Source organism: Sinocyclocheilus grahami, unplaced genomic scaffold, assembly GCF_001515645.1.
Source record: "Sinocyclocheilus grahami isolate Dianchi unplaced genomic scaffold, SAMN03320097.WGS_v1.1 scaffold433.1, whole genome shotgun sequence".
NCBI lineage: Eukaryota > Metazoa > Chordata > Actinopteri > Cypriniformes > Cyprinidae > Sinocyclocheilus > Sinocyclocheilus grahami.
The window spans coordinates 576,932-600,103 of NW_015505612.1; the positions used below are offsets into that span (position 1 = coordinate 576,932).

Genomic DNA, 23,172 nt, shown 5'->3' on the forward strand with positions numbered 1-23,172 from the left:
CAGACATGAAAATAGCCTATGTTGTGGCACTATCGTGCAGTCAGTAATGATATGACGTTAGCAAACTTTAGCGATTTTTTGCAAACATTTCTTTGAGTAACATGAGCATAATATGAACTCACGATTGAATGTAACATAAAACAAATGATTTCTTTTGGTTAAAATCTTTATTGTTGCCAAAAATGCTTACTTTTATGTGTCTTTTTGTTCGCTCGGGCAGCCATGTTGCCGCTGAAAAACAAATGATTTCTTTTCGTTAAAATCTTTATTGTTGCCAAAAATGCTTACTTTTATGTGTCTTTTTGTTCGCTCGGGCAGCCATGTTCGCTCGGGCAGCAAAAATCTTCGTTCGAAGGGCTTTCTGGCCCTTCCCCTTACCCCTACCCCTCCAACCAAAAGAGAATCAATTCCCCTTCGTTTGAAGTGTGGTCCCGAAAAATCTTCGTTCGAAGGGCTTTCTGGCCCTTCCCCTTACCCCTACCCCTCCAACCAAAAGAGAATCGAGACAGGAAAGGGAAAGGCTAAGGGGTAGAATTTGGGATTGGGCCTTAGTCTTTAAGATAACTATGAATTGAGTAATACTTCAGACGTCATGTTGTTCAGTGGTAGATAACTCTCAACTCTGAGGCAGATAATTTGTGAATGGTTGGCAATTGAATAAGTCACTTGTTAAAGTGAAAGTCACCTTTTTTTTAACTAAATACCACTTTGGAATTCTTTAATGTAGGGGTGTAATGGTACACAAACATGATGGGTTGTGCACCGTCCGTTACAATGCTAATTTTGCCTGCAACTTTTTTTTTATTATTATTAAAATCACAAGTTGTTTTAGTTATTGCCTATTTGAAATGGAAAATTTAAAAAAAAACTTTTTTATATATGTGAGTGTGTTTGCGTATAATTTGTTTGTGTGTTTTCCATAGGATGAGTTCAAGCGCTGGTTTCAAGCGAAGGTTCGGATAATGCTGGCCCCTGGGAAGGACCCTTATGACAACCTGGTCTCTCAGACCGCCTCCCCTCAGTCAAATGACCACGCCCACATCCCCTCTGACTCCGCCCCTGGGAAGATCACCCGGAATCCAGAGGATCAGCATGTGCCGGTATCATACACATAAAATCCATCCCATCCTTCCCATATAGTTCTGCATTTCCACAAATTTCAGTGTTTGCTAACTATACAGTTAGGCTTCATTGGTGAGTGGGTAAATATCTTTTTCTTTCTTTTTTTGTATTACAGAAACGTTATTTTACCCTTCACAGCACTAAATACTTTTGGAACGACACCATCCAGAACTTTGAAGTATTGACGTAAGGAAACATATCTGTTTATAGTCCATGAGTCTGATGGTTTGTGTAATTTCTGCTCTGTGAGTCCTGTGGTGGGTGGAGCAAACGACATGATGGTGATAATTAGGGGGAGGCAGCCGATCCGTCACAATCTTTTACACTATTGTCTTTGCTGTTCTTCAGAGGCCTGGAAGATCTGAGCATGACCTGCTCATCCATTCACTCAAAGCACAGCGTCGGGCTCAATAAAAACCAGCAAGAGTTCAGGTGAAATCTTTGCTTGAATTTGTCATTCGAATTTAAGAATAAAGTTGACTTTTTTTGGGTCAAAGTGTATTTGTTGAATATGATTTTTAATTTTTTTTCCTTTTTCTCTGTTTTAGGAGATTTTTTTTTGGACTGAATGAAATAGACGTGAAAGTGCCTTCTCTTTTCAAGCTGCTAATTAAGGAGGTACGAGTGAAATGTGAAACTGACCCCGGCCTGAGAACAGCATGACACAGCACTGCTGACTCTGCTGTAGTGAATGTGTCTTCTCAGGAACTTGAAATTAAAGAACTGAAACTTGTCTCAATCTTTCTCTCTCTCTTTCTCAGGTCCTCAATCCTTTCTACATCTTCCAGCTCTTCAGTGTTATCCTGTGGTGTACTGATGAATACTATTACTACGCAATGGCCATAGTCATCATGTCATTCATATCAATAGCTACCTCTCTCTACACTATTAAAAAGGTAAATGGTAAAACAGCATTCGCAAAACATTTAATTTCCATACTGATGTATTTTGAGTGGAATGAAATAGTGAGTAATGTTGGGCAAAACTTGATTTTTGAATTTTGGGATGACTAGTTTGTAAGAAGTTGATGTTAATATTATTAAAATAAATACCTTTAAAATGTTGGCCTTTATTAACCAATATATAACCAATATTACAATTCTGTTTTATTTTGCATACAATGCAAGATAAATATTACTATACCATAAATTTTGTATTCTATACTATTTTAAATGTTTTATTAAATATTTTTTAAATATTATTTTTATTAAAGACAAACGTTCCCCATTAAGTAAGTAAACTATTTTAAATATTATTTTAATATTACTTTATTAATAAAAAAAATACTCTATAAGTGAATACATTTCAAATTTTGGCCTTTATTAACCAATAAACAACCAATATTAAAATTCTGTTCTATTTTGTATTCAATGCAAGATGATTATTAATATACTGTAAATTTTGTATTCTATTCTATTTAAAATGTTTTATTAAATATTTTTTAAATATTATTTTATTAAAGACAAACATTCCCCATTAAGTAAGTAAACTATTTGAAATATTATTGAAATATTATTTTATTAATAACAAAAAATCCTCTGTATATAAGTAAATCAATTTCAAGTTTTGGCCTTTATTATTCTTTACTATTCTGTATAATATACCACATATTTATTATATATTTTACATACTATATAAATTTTGTGCTCTATTTTATTATACTATATACTTTTTAAATTTAATTAGATTAAATATTTAAGTATTACTTTATTAACGAGACAGGGAAGATACAAAATGAATGAATAAGCTATAATAAATATATCACAATAAATAAAAACATTAAATACCACAATTAATAATAATAAACTATTTTATTAAAGACTAATCAGTCATTTTCAAAGCAAAAGATTTTTCATTTTAATGGAATTTTCTTGTTTTAGAATAACAAACACTGATGAATCATGCATAATAAAAAGACATTTACTATAACATTGTAACACCTTTTTGATTCCATGTTGCTTCTACTAATAGACCAGTATAGAGTTGTATTTTGGAGTTCTCAAGCATAGGTGTTAGTCATGGGACATATCCAATGTTAGATTTGGTGCTAATTTTCCAATTGCGTAAGTGAGGTCTGTTATCAGTTAAAGTGTGTATTTTTATATGCCTATTACATGATCTGTTCTGCTTGGTCAGGAGAATGTTTGTTTGTGCTTCAGATTAACCTTTTCTTTCTTTTTTTTTACAGCAATATGTAATGCTACATGACATGGTGGCTGCACACAGTACTGTTCGAGTTACGGTCTGCAGGGGCGAAAACGGTACGGCTCAGATGTACTGAAAAAGCATTTTCCCCACTTTAGTATATTTGTAATGACAGGCACAGCTGCGGGCCTGGATTACCTGCATCAGGGAGCCTGGCGCAGTGGCCAAAGTCACGATGAGTCAGCACTCTGCCTCATGTGCAAGGAAGCGTGGGTAATAAGTGATTTGCTGAGACAGACTGGTTTTATATCACCTCTCACTCTTCTCCACCCTCTCTTTCTCTCTGTCTTCTGTTTTTGCTGTACAGAAACAGAGGAAGCCCTGTCCACAGACTTGGTGCCCGGCGATGTCATGGTCATCCCCAGCAATGGGACCATCATGCCCTGTGATGCAGTGCTCATCTGTGGAACCTGCATTGTTAATGAGAGCATGCTCACAGGTGATTGGTTGCTTCCAAATGCAATGACATGAAAGTTGATTCGAACGGGGCGCTTTGGGGAAAAACATATATTCCTTTGAACTCATGATTGCTCAAAAACAGTCCAAATATATGAAACCTCTATATTTCTTTCTTTCTAAACAACATAAATATTACTTGCATAAACTTTCACTTTCCGATGAAAAAAGTGATTCATTTTTCATGCTGCAGTGGTTTGTCAATAGGCATACAGATTCATCAACAAAATTCACTCTCGAAAGTGTGAGAGATATGGAGAAAAAAAAGTATTATATAAATATATTTTACAAAAGTGAGCATATCGTTTATTATTAATAAAGATATGCATGTCTCATTTTTGTGGAAATGTTTCTGTTCTCTTCTCTCATTTCCTGCATTCAGGTGAGAGTGTTCCAGTCACAAAGACTGACCTTCCGAACCCTCAGCAGGACAAGAAGGGTGGGCATGGAGACGCGATCTACAGCACAGAGGAACACAAGAGACATACGCTGTTCTGTGGCACAAACGTCATACAGACTCGCTACTACACAGGAGAAATGGTCAAAGCCGTGGTAGTCCGAACAGGTTAGAAGCCAGAACCACTTCAACTACTTTAAGCAACATTTCTCCTACTTTGTGACTTTTTTGGTCACTGAAGTTGTATTGCAATGTATTGTGGGATTTATCTGATGCTGCCTTAGAGTTTGGGACCTTAGTAGGCAGCATAATAATGCTGCCTGGCTGATGCGTTAAGATACTTCCTTCATAGGCAGCTGACTAGGCTTTGTAACAGAGCTTGAATGTACAGTGGGTACTACAGTGGGTATTCAGACCCCTTAAATTTTTCACTCTTTGTTATATTGCAGCCATTTGCTGTGCCATTATGTTTCACTACTTTTCCAGGTTTCAGCACCGCTAAAGGGCAGCTCATCCGCTCTATCCTGTACCCCAAACCCACAGACTTTAAGCTGTACCGGGACGCCTACCTCTTCCTGCTGTGCCTGGTGGCCGTTGCCAGCGTCGTCTTTGTCTATTCTTTGGTCATGAAAATCATAAATCAGGTTTTTATCCATCTTTACTGTCTTAAAAGGAACAGCAGCATTTTTGTGACGACGCTCCCACTTAGATGTAGGTTAAATAACAATTTGTATATATTGGATGTAGCTTTGAGCAGATTTTTAAATGTAAATTCTAGGAAAATATGACCTGTTCAATGAATCAATCTGGTAATTACAGTGTGGAAAATGTGCACCTCAGTGGTATGATGTGTATCCTGCAGGAACCAGTAAAGGAAATCATAGTCAAGTCTCTGGACATCATTACTATCACGGTGCCCCCTGCACTGCCGGCAGCAATGACAGCGGGCATCGTATATGCTCAGCGGCGTCTCAGGAAAGTCGGAATATTCTCCATCAGCCCACAAAGAATCAACATCTGTGGACAGCTGAACCTGGTGTGCTTTGACAAGGTAAATACGGGAAACTGAAGTCATTTTCTTTTGGTGAAACCTGAATTAAGCCAAAATTAAACGAGTCAAATATTATGGATGTGTTTTAAAAAGCAAGTTTGCTTCAGCACACACAAATGTCATTTAATTGTTTTTTTTGTTTTTTTTATAAATCTAGGGTTAATTCAGGCAAATTGTGACATTTTAGCACCTCATCGTCTAATATTATGTTGTAGTATTATATAAATTTTTAGGTAATACATTGTTTAAATCTTTTATGTACTATTTATATTATTGAATATTTATTTTTTCGTTTAATATTTAGTTATTTTATTAATATTATATTATAACATCACTATTATTGGTAATAATATTAATACAATTGATTATTTAATAAACTTTTTATTACTACTACTACTAATAATAATTATATTAATAGTACTAATTGTAATTGTACTAATATTGTAATATTAATAATATAATAAAATTAGCTTTTAGTAGTTTTTGAAAAATGTTTTATTCTGCATCATTTCAGACAGGCACTCTCACAGAAGATGGCTTGGACATGTGGGGAATTCAACGAGTAGAAGATGGCAGGTATGATCATATTTATAAAATAGAAAAACAAGAACGTTCTCAGTTGTTTTTGAATTAGCACTGCATTGCATTTCTTGCATTTCTGACCAAAGAATTTCTCTAGATTCCACCATTCAGAAGAAAAAGCCGACGATAAGAGCTTGGTTACTACCAAGTTTGTGTCCTGCATGGCCACCTGTCACTCCCTCACCAAGATTGAGGGTCAGCTCTCTGGAGATCCACTAGACCTCAAGATGTTTGAGGCCACAGGCTGGGTCAGTGTCTGCTGTGACTGGAGAACAGTTTTAAATAATCTCATTCAAGTTTTGGAACAAGTTGTACTTGTTTTGATTTTATTTTGGTGTTGCTGTCTGTCTGTGCTCTTCAGATATTGGTGGAAGCTACAGAAGAGGAGACGGCTCACCATGACCGCATTGAGCTCACTTATGTAAAACCACCCAATCAGCTTCTGCCACCATCTGTAATATCACCTGAACAGGACATGGTGAGCATTTCTCTGCTTATTATAATCTAAATTATTTGTATTTAAAACATTGTTCTAATATCTTGTGGTTTCTTCCCAGGAACTGTCTGAACTCTATGAGCTCTCGGTATGTACAGTGGCTGTATTTGATGCATTTCGTTATGGACATATATGGGTGTTTACATACAGTCTATTGTTTTTCGGGATGCAGGCATCATATATGATCGGTATTGTGCGGCAGTTCTCCTTCTCCTCCGCTCTGCAGAGAATGAGCGTGGTTGTCCGTCAGATTGGAGAGAGACGTATGGACGCATATCTAAAAGGGGCACCTGAGGTTGTGGCAAGCCTGTGTAAGAAAGAAACAGGTCAGTGAAAGATCCGTCTGTTATAAATATCAAATCGTTTTTGAGTTTTAAATCATTGTTGGATTGATATTGCTATTTTTTTTTTTCACAATGCACCACAGTACCAGAGGATTTCGCAGAGGTTCTGGAGGACTACACCAAACAGGGCTTCCGGGTCATTGCGCTGGCACACAGACGGCTGGAATCCAAACTTACATTTCACAAAGTGCAGAACATTAACCGGTAAAGTTTAAACTCCGCTAAACTTTTTACTGGCACTTTTACAAAATAATTTACAATGTTATGCTGTAACTTTTATCATGTTGTGCTCTAGTTTAATGTCACACTATATTTGGTTTCTCTTCCTCTACAGGGATCAAATTGAGAAAAATATGGATTTTCTGGGTTTGATCATCATGCAGAACAAGCTGAAAACGGAAACTCCAGGTGTGCTGGAAGATCTACGACATGCCAACATACGAACCGTTATGGTCACAGGTACAGAAAACATGACTGTAATTTCAGAAAACCTGAGAGTTTAATATAGTTCTTGAGGTTTCTTTTTAAATGGTCAATTTTACATTTTAGAACATAGCTATTCATATACTTTGCTCATCAAGACTGTTTATTTGATCAAAAGTACAGTCAAAACAGCAATATTGTGAAATAATATTAAAGTTTAAAGAACTTTTCAATTTTAATATATTTAAAATTGTAGTTTATTTCTGTGATGGCAAAGCTAAATTTTCAGCAGTCATTCATTACTCCATTATTCTTGTCACATGAGCCTTCAGAAATCATTCTAATATGCTGATTTGGCTGTGATTTTATTTATTTATTTGATTAATGTCTTTACTGTTACTTTTAATTAATTTAATGTCTCCTTGCTCAATAGAAGTATACATTTCTTTAAAAAATTCTTACTGACCCCAGACTTTTGAGCAGTAGAATATTACATCTGCTGCCTGTAGTTCTGTAGGTTTTCCTGTCCAACAATCCTGGTTCAGTTATTCACTGCTTACCTTATTTGGATTTCTTTACCTGGTTAGCTTATCAGGAGTTGAATATGCCCATGTTGTTTAAAGATGGAAGGTTTAGGGTGACCAGCCGCAGGCAGACGGGAGTCTGGGAGCTTTGAAGCTTAATTCGTTAGGTATTCCTGGAATCTCATCTAATAAGGTTCTCAACTCTCCAGTTTACCAGCCAAGTGCTCCAAAGTTGAGACGAGGCTGAATACAGCATTGTAAACTTAAGCAGATTGAGTTTGTACATGGCCCACTCTTACAATCATGAGGAATGTAGCGGATCAGCTCATGGGGAAATATGAATAATTAACCATAACTAGTTATAATTAACTATTCCTATTTTAGATCCACTGTAGATATTTAGCTGACCACTCAGGGTCAACCGTCTTGTCAATTCTAAGAACGTTAATTTCCTGGTTAAAGGAAATAACCTTCTTACTGTACAATTCTATAAGTTTGTAACGTAAATCTGCATGATTATTGACTCCGGTTATGAGTAAACAATGAACACGTCAAGTGTGATACAAGTAAGGTTTTATTAACTACATAAAAACTTAAACTAGTCTAACATACTACACAAACACATTAAGCCGGTCTAACATAAACATACACACACACACACAATTCAAAGAAGGTTTTCCTATGAATTAATTAGTAGAACAGTCCATTTCTCGTGTGCATTTGTACCCCTTGTTTCTGGAGAAAGCAGAATGAGAGCCGGCTCGCATTCCACAAGGTTGTAAATGTATCGGGTTACCATGAAACCAGGGTCTTGTTCGGCGTCCTGGGGTGTTACAAAGTATTTGTGAAATCTAGCTAACAAAATATATATTGTGTGTTGGAGTGTTCCAGACGCTACAGGAATGCTGGGTCATTGCCACATACCAGCCATCATCTCTGTCCCCTGATGAAAAAAAAAGTATCTTTATACCGGTATATTAGATGGTCCAAAAGTCTCTGAATGATATTTAAAAATGACTATCAAAGCATGTGTTTTTGTAAGGGTTGTTGTTTTTGTTTTCGTCATCTTTTCCCCTCTCTCTCTGTCTCTTGTGTAGGTGACAACATGCTGACGGCCATCTCTGTGGCACGAGACTGCGGCATGATTCAGCCGCAAGACCGAGTCATTATTGCCGACGCTCTGCCCCCTAAAGACGGCCAGACTGCCAAGATCAACTGGCACTACGCCGACAAACCCAGCAAACACTTGAACAAGCCCACCAAACTAGAGGTCAGTGTGCCATCTACTGGCCAGACCCTGTCACTGTGGTTTTGTGGAAATGAATGTTCTAGGTTAATATGGTTCGAGACCAATCACCAGTACTGTATTTGTGGCATGTTGACATGCTTTCAAATACCTTTAGCAAAATTACTGTTACAGTAGGACACTTACAATGGAATTACACAAGGCCATACAATATGCGTTAATCTATGGTATTCAGCACCATAAATGTTATTGATAAAGGAAAAGGCATTATCTTTAGCATCTCTGTACTTGTGTTCTCTGATGGCAGGAGATGGATATTATTATGGAAGATGGACATTCTGTGGATGAGATGAGAATTCAGGAGCAGTATCACTTTGCCATGAGCGGCAAATCATTTTCTGTAATTATTGAGCATTTCCAGGACTTGCTACAGAAGGTCGGCAATTTTTTAATACTATATTTGTACATACATGGGTTGTTATCTTTGGTGTTTATGGTGTTTTTATGGTTGTTGGTGTAGCTGGTGCTTCATGGAACAGTATTTGCAAGGATGGCGCCTGACCAGAAGACTCAGCTTGTTGAGACATTAGAAAGTGTGGAGTGAGTATCGAATACACTCCATGAGAGCTCATCATCTGTTTAGATAAGTAATTAGTTGTGCATATGTTTTGCAAAGTACCACTCTGAAAAACCTTGCAAACCTTTTTTTCCTCTCTTCTGCAGCTATTTTGTTGGAATGTGTGGAGATGGAGCAAATGACTGTGGGGTAAGGGTCTTTATAATCTGTTTGAAAGTGTTTTCAAGGGTTATGTGTGTCTTTTATGCTTATCAGATGTTCTAAAAGTGTCTTTTGTAGCTGATGATGTCTGTCTATTTCGTCCTCAGGCACTGAAGAGAGCTCATGCTGGGATCTCCCTGTCAGAGCTGGAGGCTTCAGTGGCTTCTCCCTTCACCTCCACAACTCCCAGCATCACCTGCGTGCCCAACCTGATCAGGTGTCCTAACTGCACCACAGCACAGCTCTGTTTTAAAGGCATCATATCAAGAGAAATCAAATTTTCTTGTGAATGTTTTTCACATCCCATGTTTACAATGCCTTTGGCAAAGGCTGCATGGTAAATAAATTCACAATAAATACTGGCCCACATGAACTTTTCTATAAAAATTATTTGTATTATTATAATTTTTTTTGATGTTTAATGTTTGAAAATGAAGAAATTAAAACAGCCATAAATATTAGTGTTGTAATTTTAGTTTACTGCACAATAATTTTTTCTCAAATACTTGATTTTGTTTATTTTTATTTATATGAGTGGAATATAACAGTAGTAATATTTCTTGTTGTTTTAATAGATTTAATATTTTTATTTTGTAATAAAACTAATAATTCTGTTGTTATATAGTCATATTGATATACATTTAATAATAATAAAAAAAAAAATATATATATATATATTTTAATATTTTATTTAAATTTTTTCCCCCCGAGACATTAGAAAGTGTGGAGTGAGTATCGAATACACTCCATGAGAGCTCATCATCTGTTTAGATAAGTAATTAGTTGTGCATATGTTTTGCAAAGTACCACTCTGAAAAACCTTGCAAACCTTTTTTTCCTCTCTTCTGCAGCTATTTTGTTGGAATGTGTGGAGATGGAGCAAATGACTGTGGGGTAAGGGTCTTTATAATCTGTTTGAAAGTGTTTTCAAGGGTTATGTGTGTCTTTTATGCTTATCAGATGTTCTAAAAGTGTCTTTTGTAGCTGATGATGTCTGTCTATTTCGTCCTCAGGCACTGAAGAGAGCTCATGCTGGGATCTCCCTGTCAGAGCTGGAGGCTTCAGTGGCTTCTCCCTTCACCTCCACAACTCCCAGCATCACCTGCGTGCCCAACCTGATCAGGTGTCCTAACTGCACCACAGCACAGCTCTGTTTTAAAGGCATCATATCAAGAGAAATCAAATTTTCTTGTGAATGTTTTTCACATCCCATGTTTACAATGCCTTTGGCAAAGGCTGCATGGTAAATAAATTCACAATAAATACTGGCCCACATGAACTTTTCTATAAAAATTATTTGTATTATTATAATTTTTTTTGATGTTTAATGTTTGAAAATGAAGAAATTAAAACAGCCATAAATATTAGTGTTGTAATTTTAGTTTACTGCACAATAATTTTTTCTCAAATACTTGATTTTGTTTATTTTAGAGTGGAATATAACAGTAGTAATATTTCTTGTTGTTTTAATAGATTTAATATTTTTATTTTGTAATAAAACTAATAATTCTGTTGTTATATAGTCATATTGATATACATTTAATAATAATAAAAAAAAAATATATATATATTTTAATATTTTATTTACATTTTTTCCCCCCAAATGTTTAGGCCATCCCTTGAAAGTAATAAGGTTGAAGCAGGATTAGGATAGCAAACACAGCCTGTTTAATTCTAAGGGCCAGAAAGAAAAAAAAAAAAAAGAGTAGAAAATCATCATACTAACAAATTATGATTGTTTTGGGGCTGATAAACTTAATAATGCGAGTAATCAGAGTTTTTGTCTTAAGGAACCACATTGAGAGACAGGACATTTTGTTGACTGCTTAGTTTCTGTGGAAACTGGTTAGGATGCTGTGTTAGTGTAAATGATGCTGATGTGCCTCAAATCGAATGGTTTGAAAATAAATCATTTGGAGTTCATTAGAGTGCTTGTTTTGGCCTTCAACATTGTAGACAGTGTTTCCCAATGACAAATGTTCTTTGCACAAAATGTCCTGTTTGCTGAGAGTCTTGCATGTGTTGTTTCTCCACAGGGAGGGCAGAGCAGCTCTCATCACCTCCTTCTGTGTGTTTAAGTTCATGGCTCTGTACAGTATTATTCAATGCCTCAGTGTTGCCCTTCTCTACTCCGTAAGTTCCCCTTTCATTTACTGAACTACTTACTATAGTTCCCTATCAAGTTGGTCTCTCTACATTGCGTAGCTCAGGCTATAGGGATATCCCCCTCCTTCCTCAAATACTGAAGCCTGATTGCATCGCGCCGGTAAATCTTATTGGCCAATGACGTGTGAGCGCTCGAGCTAGGGGCGGAGCCACCCACTGTATAGAATCTTTCTTCACAAAGCAAGCATCGAAGACTTCTAGACGACTTCTTGACATTGACTACACCTTAAAGGTGACATCGGATGCCCATTTCACACAAGTTGTCACGTTTCTTTAGGGTATTTCTGAAATGTCTATAACATTTTTTGGTTAAAATTCCTCAGCGAGTTTTGACTGTTCGAACAGCTATGTAAGACTCTGAGGGAAAGATTCAGCCGACCTATGTAGTGGGTGGCTCCATCCCTAGCTTGAGCGTCATTGGCCGCTAAGATTTACCAGTGCGATTCAATTAGGCTTCAGTATTTAAGGAAGGAGTGGGATAACCCCATAGCATGAGCTTCACAATGTTTCAGGGAATCGAGGTTAGGTATGTAACCGGAGACGTTATTATACATCTTTCTGTGCTTGTGAGTAACAGAAGATCATTAGTTCATGCTGAGATTGCTTATACAAACCTGATCCATTAATAATGCGTTTCAGATTGGCAGTAACTTGGGTGACTTTCAGTTTCTCTTCATTGACTTGGCCATCATTCTTCTAATTGTCTTCACCAGTGAGTATGATCATCTTGTTGAGCTCAGATTGATCTCAGGGGTGCCTGTTGTATTTTATGGCTGCAAAAATTTTCTTTAGAATAATGTGCACTAGATCATGCACAATAAGATTTGTGATTTCATGTTGTTAATAAACATTAAGATTTAACAGAGTTTTAGCTCATGAAAACTGAGGTACATTATTGATTTGTAAGTAAATGGTTGATTATTTTGTATAATTTCTCTGATTTGCTTTCCAACTCACTCCTAGTGAGTTTGAACTCCGCATGGAAGGAGCTTGTCGCCCAAAGACCTCCCTCTGGTCTTGTCTCAGGTCCTCTCCTCTTCTCAGTTCTGACCCAGATTTTCATTTGCCTGGGTTTCCAGATCATGGCCTTCCTCTTGATCCAAAATTTGGACTGGTACTCCAAGCCAGAGTGAGTTACAGTGCACTGCTCTCTTCAGGTCATTAGTGGTACTGCAACACTTAAACAGTGTTCATATTGTTTTCAAACTTAACCTTATTTAAAAATTAATCTTATAATCTTACTTCAGCTCTGGTCATTTATTTGTCTTGTTCTATAATGCACAGTTTCTACAACTGCTCTGTTCCCCATCACATGGATGACTTCACTAACTCCACTGAAGAACAGACTAAAGAAAGAATCATGAATGATGTGAATACCACACTCTTCTTCGTCTCCTCTTTTCAGTACCTCATTGTTGCCATTGTTTTCTCCAAAGGAAAACCTTTCCGCCAGCCCAGCTACAAGAATTGTAAGGATGAACCTTTTTTTAACTTGATGCATTCGCAGTGCATTGACAAACAACTCACAAAGCAGCAATATTTTAAAATCCCTCACACTTTTCTATATTCTTTTCCTCTCAATTTAATGCATATGAAATTTCAAAGATAATTCAGAGTACATTTTGAACATTTCCCATGAAATGTTATATAGATATAATGTTTGCTATCTCTCTCTGCTGATAATTTTATTTTAATATTTACATCCTGATATTTTTGTGCAGTTAATTTAGAGAGATATTTGCTTATTGAAACTAAATTGTTAGATCTTTGTCTGACATTGTCTTGAAAATAGGGGAAATGCAAATTTAGTTTTCAGTTACTCTTCATTGATTGTGTTTCTGGTTGTCTGTTTTATTGATTTATTTATTTATTTTCTCTTTCAGGGCCATTTGTCCTCTCTGCTTTAATTCTCATCGTTTTCCTGTTTTTCATAATGTTTTTCCCAGTTGCTGAAATCGATAAATTTTTAGAGGTACGTTTGTTTCGTAATGATTGATTATTTTAATATAGGCATGGGCCGGTATGAGATTTTGACGGTATGATAACCTTAAGCAAAGGTATCACGGTATTGTCGTTACAGCTCTAAAATGTGTTATTTTTAAATGACTGGGTAAAAAAAATTTAACTTTTTCCCACTGAACACAATCTATTTTGTTTTGGAGCAAAATACAGACTATTAGGAACAATATAATTTGTTTATTTTTTCTTTGATTTGTTTCCTAAAAAGAAGAAAATTAAAGCCTGACAACTTTATTTAACCTAAATCTGTAATTACAGTTATTTAATTTTAGTTATATAATTCATATACATAATTTGATTTAATAATGTCCAAATTTGAAGCAAAAACAATGTTCTGACTTGCTTTGTGAAATTATACTACATGCCTGAACAAAGCAATCAGCAGATGCTCTGAATGATGCAGATTCACTCTCTGACAGCAGGAGGCGCTCATGGAACACCAGATACGGCGTTTCCTTGGTTACCGCTGAAACACTGCTTTAATATGAACTATACAGAGACGAGATGAAAAGAAAATACCACGTAAACTTTTCTGAAGACAGTCAGTTCCCCTCAGAGATGCATTCATTTAAACCTCTAAATCAATATTGAGGATTAGTTTGTTCATTATGTGACCCGTGAGTGATCTGCCTGCTACAGTATTTTTCTCTGTGCGTCCGTCTTCAATGTCTCTGGCCTCTGTTAACGGGCATGTACAGACTTCATATTTTCACATAAATTATATTTTGGAAAACGATTGCATAGCAACGCAGTTTGTGCAAGTCCAGAACAGAGACGACTTGCTTGCAATAAGACAAAAAACGGCCAGTTGCCGATCACGTAAGTTCCATGGGCAGCTCCTTAAGTTCGGCCATCCTACACACACATGACTGACCGCGCGCTCGCACCAACAGGAGGAGGAGGGTCGTGTTACTCTCTACACTGCACTCAACCTGAGGGGTTCCTACACTTTCAGTCTTTGAGGAGACATGAAAAACAGCGCATACCGCAGGAACGGGATAACGGAAAATATTAGCTACTCAAAATATTATATTTTCTTATTTCTTATTTTTCTTATTTATTTTATATATTCAAAATATATGTTTCAAAATATTATTTTGAAACCGTGAAATTTTCAAATCGCGGTATACCTTGAAACTGGTAATCGGCCCATGCCTATTTTAATATATGGATTATGGTTTGAATAATTATCACACATGCCCTTATAAAAACCTAGACATACACTACCGTTCAAATGTTTTAACAAAGGTTTATACGATTTTAATGTTTTTGAAAGAATTCTCTTATGCTCACTAAGGCTGCATTTTCAATATTAAATAAATAGTAAAAACAGTAATTACAGTAACAGTATTACAATGTTTCTATTTTAATATATTTTAAAATATAATTTATTCCTGTGATGGCAATTTTCTTCAGCCATTATTCCAGTATTCAGTGTCACACGATCCTTCAGAAATCAATATGCTGATTTGCTTGATGTTACTCTAACTGACCTTTGAATGATAGTGTATATGTTTCGTTTAAGTTGTTAATTATATTGTCTACATTCTCCTCAGCTCATATGTGTTCCTTTGAGCTGGCGTGTGTCTATGGTGCTCATCGTGCTGGGCAACACTGTAGTGTCTGTCTTTATCGAGGTAAGTAGGGACGTCAGACTGTTACATCAGCCACATTACTTATGTATATTCACATATGAAAATAAACTGCATTTCAATATTGTATTTTTTGTTAAATTCAAGGTTGGGGAATTAAAGGATTAGTTCACCCAAAAAATTTTTCTTATTTATTTAATATATTCAAAATATATGTTTCAAAATATTATTTTGAAACCGTGAAATTTTCAAATCGCGGTATACCTTGAAACTGGTAATCGGCCCATGCCTATTTTAATATATGGATTATGGTTTGAATAATTATCACACATGCCCTTATAAAAACCTAGACATACACTACCGTTCAAATGTTTTAACAAAGGTTTATACGATTTTAATGTTTTTGAAAGAATTCTCTTATGCTCACTAAGGCTGCATTTTCAATATTAAATAAATAGTAAAAACAGTAATTACAGTAACAGTATTACAATGTTTCTATTTTAATATATTTTAAAATATAATTTATTCCTGTGATGGCAATTTTCTTCAGCCATTATTCCAGTATTCAGTGTCACACGATCCTTCAGAAATCAATATGCTGATTTGCTTGATGTTACTCTAACTGACCTTTGAATGATAGTGTATATGTTTCGTTTAAGTTGTTAATTATATTGTCTACATTCTCCTCAGCTCATATGTGTTCCTTTGAGCTGGCGTGTGTCTATGGTGCTCATCGTGCTGGGCAACACTGTAGTGTCTGTCTTTATCGAGGTAAGTAGGGACGTCAGACTGTTACATCAGCCACATTACTTATGTATATTCACATATGAAAATAAACTGCATTTCAATATTGTATTTTTTGTTAAATTCAAGGTTGGGGAATTAAAGGATTAGTTCACCCAAAAATGAAAATTAGGCTGTGTTTTACTCGCCCCCAAGGCATCCTAGGTGTATTTGACTTTCTTCTTTCAGACGAATCCAGTCAGAGTTATATTAAAAATTGTCCTGGCTATTCCAAGCTCTATCATTGCAGTCAGTGGGTGTTGCAGTGCTTCAGTCCAAAAGAAGTGAAATAAAAAGTGCCCATCCATAAAATAAAAAAGTGCCTCACACGGCTCCGGGGGGTGAACAAAGGCCTCCTGTAGCAAATCGATGCGTTTTTGTAGGAAAAATATCCATATTCAGAACGTAATAATCACTTTAATGCGCCAATAGTTGTACACGGAATCAGCTCCGGGAGGATGACGCAAGATGTTGGCGTTGCGCATGTGCCGGTGAGTCTCGTGAAAACCAACGTTTGTTTACAGGAGCAAAGGAAGCAAAGTTTCCTTACTTTAGCAAAGGATAACCAGTCTCCTCTTGGCTTATATCAAATTCCTCTGACATTCTTTCTTACAAATCCTTGTTTTGTACTTCTAATTAGTGACCGTTGTTTTGTTTTGATCTCTCCCCTGCTCTTCCGCGCTCGTCACTTCTGAGCAGTGCATGCATAACTCTGACCTCATATGTCATCCGCCCGGAACTGCTTCCGTTTACAACAGTGAGCGCAAGCTAGATTAAATTGATTCTTACGTTATAAATATGATTATTTTTCTTACAAAAATGCATTTTTTTTTATTTTTATGGATGGGCGCTTTTTATTTAACTTCTTTTGGACTGAAGCACTGCAACACCTGCAGACTGCAATGATAAGCTTGGAGCTTGGAATAGCCAGGACAATTTTTTATATAACTCCGACTGGATTCATCTGAAAGAAGAAAGTCATATACACCTAGGATGACTTCAGGGTGAGTAATTTGTGGGCTAATTTTTATTTTTGGGTGAACTAACCCTTTAAAAACACCATGGGAGAGTTCCAAGGCAAAAGCCACTGCTGACCAAAAAGGACACAAAGGCTTGTCTCTCATTTGCCAAAAAATATCTTGATTAATAATCTTGATCCCAAGACTTTTGGGCAAATATTCTGTGGACTGATGAGACAAAAGTTGAACTTTTTAGAAGGTATTAAGATCAGTTACTAAAAGCACTAAAAGAATCGTTTATGAAATTCAGGAGCCAAAATTTCTTACGATTCCCATCCCTATACAGAAGTCAATTCCACTCTGCTGAGGCTGATTCACAGGATAAGGAAACAGCATTTATATTTTACCCTGTACAGCGTGTGATTCCATCAGCAGCTCCTTCTCCCTCTGAATCCCAAATAAAGGGTCAAATTATTCTTGTCATCTTTGGGCGAAAGCTCCTCACACTGATTAAGAAATGCCAGCAATCATCGTAGTGGCATAGTGGCTGTTTGCTTCACCTTTTAGATCGTACGACTTCCTGGTGCTAACTACAGATCACGCCCCTTTTCAGCCGTTCTCTCTCACCTGTCAATCAGTAGAACACTAGACCGCAGCAGCCAATCATTGGGACCCGATCCTGTGATCTCGCTGTATGTTCATTGCCAATGAACTGATGACTTTTAGTGCAGAATAACATAATTCTCTCACCTCCTCTGTTTTTCTTTAACACAATCCAAAAGAATCACTGCCCTTTCAAGAAATGTATTTAGTTTTGCTCTTGACAAGGAAAAAGCAGAAACAAATGATGACCATAAATCTTTTGCTAGCCATGTGATCCGTAGCTCTCTTCATTCTTTCCGCCCTACTGCGATATTCTATAGACCGTCGTGCTTGACGTCATCTTATGGAAGCATGTGTTCAGCAGAGACAAGCAGGGAAGCTATGGCATCTCCCCTGCAGGCCCGACACCACAGGTTGGGAAAAATCTGACACTTCTGTTCACCGTTTCCTTTTCACTTCCTGGTGTCCACTTTCACTCTTTTCCCCCTTTCCTAAATCCTCCTCCTCTTCTCTCTCCCTCTCACCCAGCACCCTGTCTTAACGTTTGGCCTTGCATGCGCCAACATGATTTTTCTGAACGCTCTCTAGTGCACCCTCTTGTCCCTCACCTTCTTCCTCCTCTTCTCTCTCCCTCTCACCCAGCTCTCTGTTTTAACGTTTGGTCTTGCATGCGCCAACATGATTTTTCTGAACGCTCTCTTGTGCCCCATGTTGGCTCCGGGGGCTTACGATTACCCCACTTCCCCACATTTTCCTCTAATGCTCCTTCTGTAGTGGCAACTACTGCATACGTGTGTAAGCTATGCATCTGTTTTAACTGGGTGTTTGCAATGACGGTGCAGGTATGTGCCAAACAGAGCAATGTTTATCGTCTAACACAGTGAATCGCAAAACTTCTGATGCATTGTGTTTTGTGTGTCGATTTCAGCATCTGGTTTGGTTAAAGGAACATTCCGGGTTGTTTGCAACTTAATGTCTATGTAAAGCATTTATGTTTTTGTGGAGGAGCTACTGGTTTTGCATAGCTAATGTAGAATTTGCAGCTCTGTGTACGGTGTAACTAGTCTTTTATATAAAAAAAGTCAAATTTTTGGTATCCTCACATAGTAAGTGAAAGCAATTGGGTTTCGTTTTTTTTTTTAAATACACTAATGTTAGAAAATTTAGGGTCAGTAAGATATATATACAGTGTGTGTGTGTGTGTGTGTGTGTGTGTGTGTGTGAAATATTATTATTATTATTTATTTATTTATTTTAAAGAAATGAATACCTTATTATTCAGATATTTTTTGCTTTTGAAACTTCTATTAAAACAAAATTTAGATTCATTAAAAAAATATATTATTTTATTATAATAATAATTTTTTTATATTTTTTTTTTATTATTATTATTTTTTTTACAGTGATCTTTATCATTTTTTAAATCAAACAAATGCAGCCTTGGTGGGCATAAGACTTCTTCGAAAAGCATTTTCAAATCTTACCAATCCCCAACTTTTGAACGGCAGTGTATATTTAACTTGTCATAGACGTTAAAGTGTAAATAATTCAGAATTTTCCTTTAAAGGAATGTTCAGGGTTCAAAATGAGTCAGGCCTGCTGTTGATGGTCACAGGCAGTCATTTTTACTTGCTTGAATCACCCTTTTAGAGTCGGACTACTTTTATAGTTGGATAAACGTCTGGTTACCAAGAAGTTTACCAATTTAAGTGTTTAAGGTTGCATCTGAAAAGCACATGTAAAACGTGCTTCAACGATAGAAACATCACGTATCTTTGTGGTGTCCTCATACATGTATTAAGTGCTGTTTTTAGTATAGGTTATACTGATAAAGGGTTTATTTATATTTTGAATTTGATCATTAATTTATTTAATTACTTAATTTATTATTTACTTAATTTTAATTGAAGTTTTAGTAGGCTTTTTAATGTGATTTTTATTTTATTTTTAATTTTAACAATTTTATAAAATGATTTTTAATAGTTTTAGTAAAAAATAACAACACTGATACTGAGAAAGTAACTTGGTTTACCTTTTTGAGCTTGACATTAAGTTAAAATAGACCTTAAATTGCAAATAACCTGGGATATTCCTTTAAAGGAATGTTCCGGGTTTAAAAACGAGCTCTATTGACAGTATCTGTGGCCTGCCTTTGATTACCACCAAAAAATTTTTGACAAGGATGTGAAAACAAGCATAAATTGCCCATGGAGCAGGAACTCCAGAATGGTTTACAAAATGAAAAGCAAATTCCAAAATATGCCAACAGGTGAATGAACTTCTGTTCATACTTTACCAATTTGATTCCTGTAAGTGGATGCGCACACATTGTGTGGAATTAGAGGGTCAAAATATGGATATAGCTATGTGCATTTGGTTTATTAGTGGTTTTGTCACACTAGGTCCATTTTAACACTTATAATGCTTACGTCATTACATCATACGTTTTTTAACATCTCAGTGCATTACTTTATACACAACTTTTGCTTGTTTTTAAAAACTTAAGACAAGTCAAAATAAATATTTTTTTGTGGCAACTGACAGCACGCTATGGATTTGAACCCGGAACATTCTTTTTAATGCCATTTGAGCTTAAAAAGTAGCTAAAGCAAGCATCTATATTTCATTGAAATTTGGTATTAATTTGAATAAGCATAAAGAGTCATTATCCTTGCATGTGCGCAGAGGCATGACATATACTGTACAGACAAACCAAATCTGTTTCTCCAGATTTATATTTTAATTTATCATTTTATTTTGTTATAGTTTAGTGTTTCCATTGCAGGTTTGAATTCTGTCCTTTGAAGGAAATTATAAAAACAGATGACTTATCTTTTCCTCTCCGCTTCCCCTTGTGTTCCTCCCTGGCCTGTGTGTGTGTGTGTGTGTGTGTCTATAGGGAGGAATAGTCCTGTTTGGAACTAAATGCCTCTCCTGGCTCTGCTGCCGGCAGAAAAAAGTGCCCAAGGCTCGGTACATGCACCTGGCCCAAGAGCTGAGTGTGGATCCCGACTGGCCTCCCAAACCTAAGAGCACTACTGAAGCCAAACCTACCCCTCATCCGGACGACTGCTCTTACCAGATTGAGGCCATTTCCTAGCATTTCCACCAACACACTCCGTATTGCACGTTCAAATCACCAGGGATTCCTTTAAACAATTGAAACTGTCAAATTAATGAATTTGTTAAAACCGATATGAACTCGTTAACCAAATGTGGCTCTTTAGATCACCTTCTCCATGATTTTATGGACCTGTGGCTCTCCTACGGATATCACGGAGGCTCTTCACTGGATTTCAAGCGTCGTCCTGTTAATGTAGTATTGAATCATCTCTACAGGTTTTGCGGCAGAGGCTGCATGCTACAATTTGGAAACCATCGCTGCATGTGGAACAAACCAAACTCTAGTGGCTCACAGAATCCAAGATTCAGCTTAATTTACAGCCAGCTCATTTTTACAAATATATCGGCGTAGATATATAATTAGACCTGATCTCTACTTTTCATATCTCTTCCCATGGAAGAATCGAGGTGGGAATTTAGTTGTGGAAGGCCAAACATTGTGAAAGTCATTTGTGTTTTGTTCACTTCTCCTGGCGCAGTATCTGGCGATGGGTTTTGATTTTGGGCCATCTTGAAACTTTTTTTTTTCTCCATTGAAAACAGTGTCTGAAAACTGTCAAGTCTTGTTTATTCAAAAAAATGCAATTTTTGCAATGACACATTTGTGGGAATTTGACTGGGAATCGGCTGGAAGGGGCTCAGGTGCATTGATTGAGAAATTTCGGGCACATTCGTTAGGAAAAAGTACAAATGATGGACCTTTAACCTGGAGTCTTTGTGTGAGGTGGGGAAATTTTGCGATCCAAATCAAATCAGACTGCCAATGAAATCACTCAAAATTGGCCAGTTAACAGTATTACTTGTGCATGACTTGTTAACGGTTTTGCTGCTAATCTAGGGAAAAAAGCAACTTTTTTAAATCATAAAAACAAACGGTTTTTCAAAATGTTGCAGATAGTCCCTTCCATCTTTCCAGATGTGATTTATTTGCATAATTTATGCAGTCCAATTCAACTATCCTCAACTTGCTGGTTTGTCTGTGTATATTTTTTTGGTTTATGTATTTGTTTGGTTTTTGAAGGAATAACATGTTTGTTTGTTTGTTTGTTTGTTTTGTTTATTATATATATATATATATATATATATATATATATATATATATATATATATATATATATATATATATATATATATATATACATACATACATACAAGTGTTGTTCCTGAAATTAACCACTAAGCAATATCAGGTGATCACCTTGGTTTTTTTACCTGATAGTTTGTATTGTCGCTCTGCAAAAAAATCCAAGCCATTGATAGTGCTTTTTTGAGGTCAGTGTCCTTTTTTTTTTTTTTTATGGATTTTAACATGCAAAAAAAGTCGCAGATGGAAAATGATTCAATAGTAAAATTGTACTATTTAAAAAAAAAAAAAAAGTACCAATTGCATGTCTATTGGACTGCACTTCATTTAATAAATAATATGTATGTAATATGTAAGAATACAATTTGTGAACCTATTAAAGATATGTTCTACATGAACCTTAAAATGTTCTTTGAAAGCAAAGGAATGTGCAAATTTTTAAAAAGGACTCCATGAAGTTGAAGTTCATACAGTAAATCTTACAATCTGATCACAGATTTTCTTCCATGTTTGCATTTATTTATTGTTTGGTCTTCAAATTCATGTTGATTTATTTTGCTGTATGGGGCATTTTTAATTCTTCAGTTTAATCTGAAAAAGGGCTGAATCTGTCTGTCTTTTTATTGCTCCATTTCTGCAATACTTTGGTACTGTTTGATTTTTGAAATGGTATTGAGAATCTGAAATAATTGCAATGTGTTCTTTTCAACGGTATTTGTCCGATATTGTATCAGTATGTTTGTTTATATCATAAACGTGTTTGCTGGGCATTCCTTGAATGAGGCAACAAAAAAAACTCACCTTGCTCTTATTGACCTGGGTGACACGATCAATTACATTTTTATTATATAAAGTTTTATTAACTACCACCTCAAAGCATCTGCTCGCACCATCTACTATGAACGATGGATAAACAAACACAACAATCTTTTTTTTTTTTTTTTTTTTTTTTTTTTTAATTAATGCTGATTTTTTTTTTTTTTTTTTTTTTTTTTTTTTTAATAAATATGCAATTAACAAATGTGAATGCAATGCTGAATGCTTTTGGTATTGGGGAATGTTAAATTATTTTCTTTTTTTAATTAATGCTGATTTTATTTTATTATTTTTTGCTTTTTGCTTTTTTTCTTTTTTTTTTTTTTTTTTTTTTTTTTTTTTTTTAAATAGTTTCATTTGTCTTTATCTGAACTGTGTGGTGTGACAGTCAGTTTCTCTTCCT

General features: G+C 35.9%; 1 protein-coding gene across 1 annotated transcript in view; it reads left to right on the plus strand.

Annotated features, from left to right (window-relative positions):
• Window positions 1-23,172, plus strand: part of LOC107551802 (probable cation-transporting ATPase 13A3) — a 50,334-nt gene that overhangs the window by 24,250 nt on the left and 2,912 nt on the right. The window contains exons 5-34 of the mRNA XM_016233531.1: window positions 924-1,100; window positions 1,238-1,308; window positions 1,471-1,554; window positions 1,671-1,740; window positions 1,884-2,018; window positions 3,311-3,383; window positions 3,635-3,766; window positions 4,166-4,348; window positions 4,667-4,824; window positions 5,043-5,231; window positions 5,746-5,807; window positions 5,911-6,061; window positions 6,175-6,291; window positions 6,371-6,397; window positions 6,482-6,635; window positions 6,737-6,857; window positions 6,988-7,112; window positions 8,698-8,870; window positions 9,154-9,282; window positions 9,367-9,446; window positions 9,570-9,612; window positions 9,732-9,841; window positions 11,661-11,757; window positions 12,430-12,502; window positions 12,754-12,919; window positions 13,075-13,259; window positions 13,674-13,762; window positions 15,366-15,446; window positions 18,067-18,159; window positions 20,646-21,903. Of these exons, the coding sequence (XP_016089017.1) occupies window positions 924-1,100; window positions 1,238-1,308; window positions 1,471-1,554; window positions 1,671-1,740; window positions 1,884-2,018; window positions 3,311-3,383; window positions 3,635-3,766; window positions 4,166-4,348; window positions 4,667-4,824; window positions 5,043-5,231; window positions 5,746-5,807; window positions 5,911-6,061; window positions 6,175-6,291; window positions 6,371-6,397; window positions 6,482-6,635; window positions 6,737-6,857; window positions 6,988-7,112; window positions 8,698-8,870; window positions 9,154-9,282; window positions 9,367-9,446; window positions 9,570-9,612; window positions 9,732-9,841; window positions 11,661-11,757; window positions 12,430-12,502; window positions 12,754-12,919; window positions 13,075-13,259; window positions 13,674-13,762; window positions 15,366-15,446; window positions 18,067-18,159; window positions 20,646-20,846 (3,549 nt within the window). The 3' untranslated portion in view covers window positions 20,847-21,903. The remainder of the gene's footprint in view (window positions 1-923; window positions 1,101-1,237; window positions 1,309-1,470; window positions 1,555-1,670; window positions 1,741-1,883; window positions 2,019-3,310; window positions 3,384-3,634; window positions 3,767-4,165; window positions 4,349-4,666; window positions 4,825-5,042; window positions 5,232-5,745; window positions 5,808-5,910; window positions 6,062-6,174; window positions 6,292-6,370; window positions 6,398-6,481; window positions 6,636-6,736; window positions 6,858-6,987; window positions 7,113-8,697; window positions 8,871-9,153; window positions 9,283-9,366; window positions 9,447-9,569; window positions 9,613-9,731; window positions 9,842-11,660; window positions 11,758-12,429; window positions 12,503-12,753; window positions 12,920-13,074; window positions 13,260-13,673; window positions 13,763-15,365; window positions 15,447-18,066; window positions 18,160-20,645; window positions 21,904-23,172) is intronic.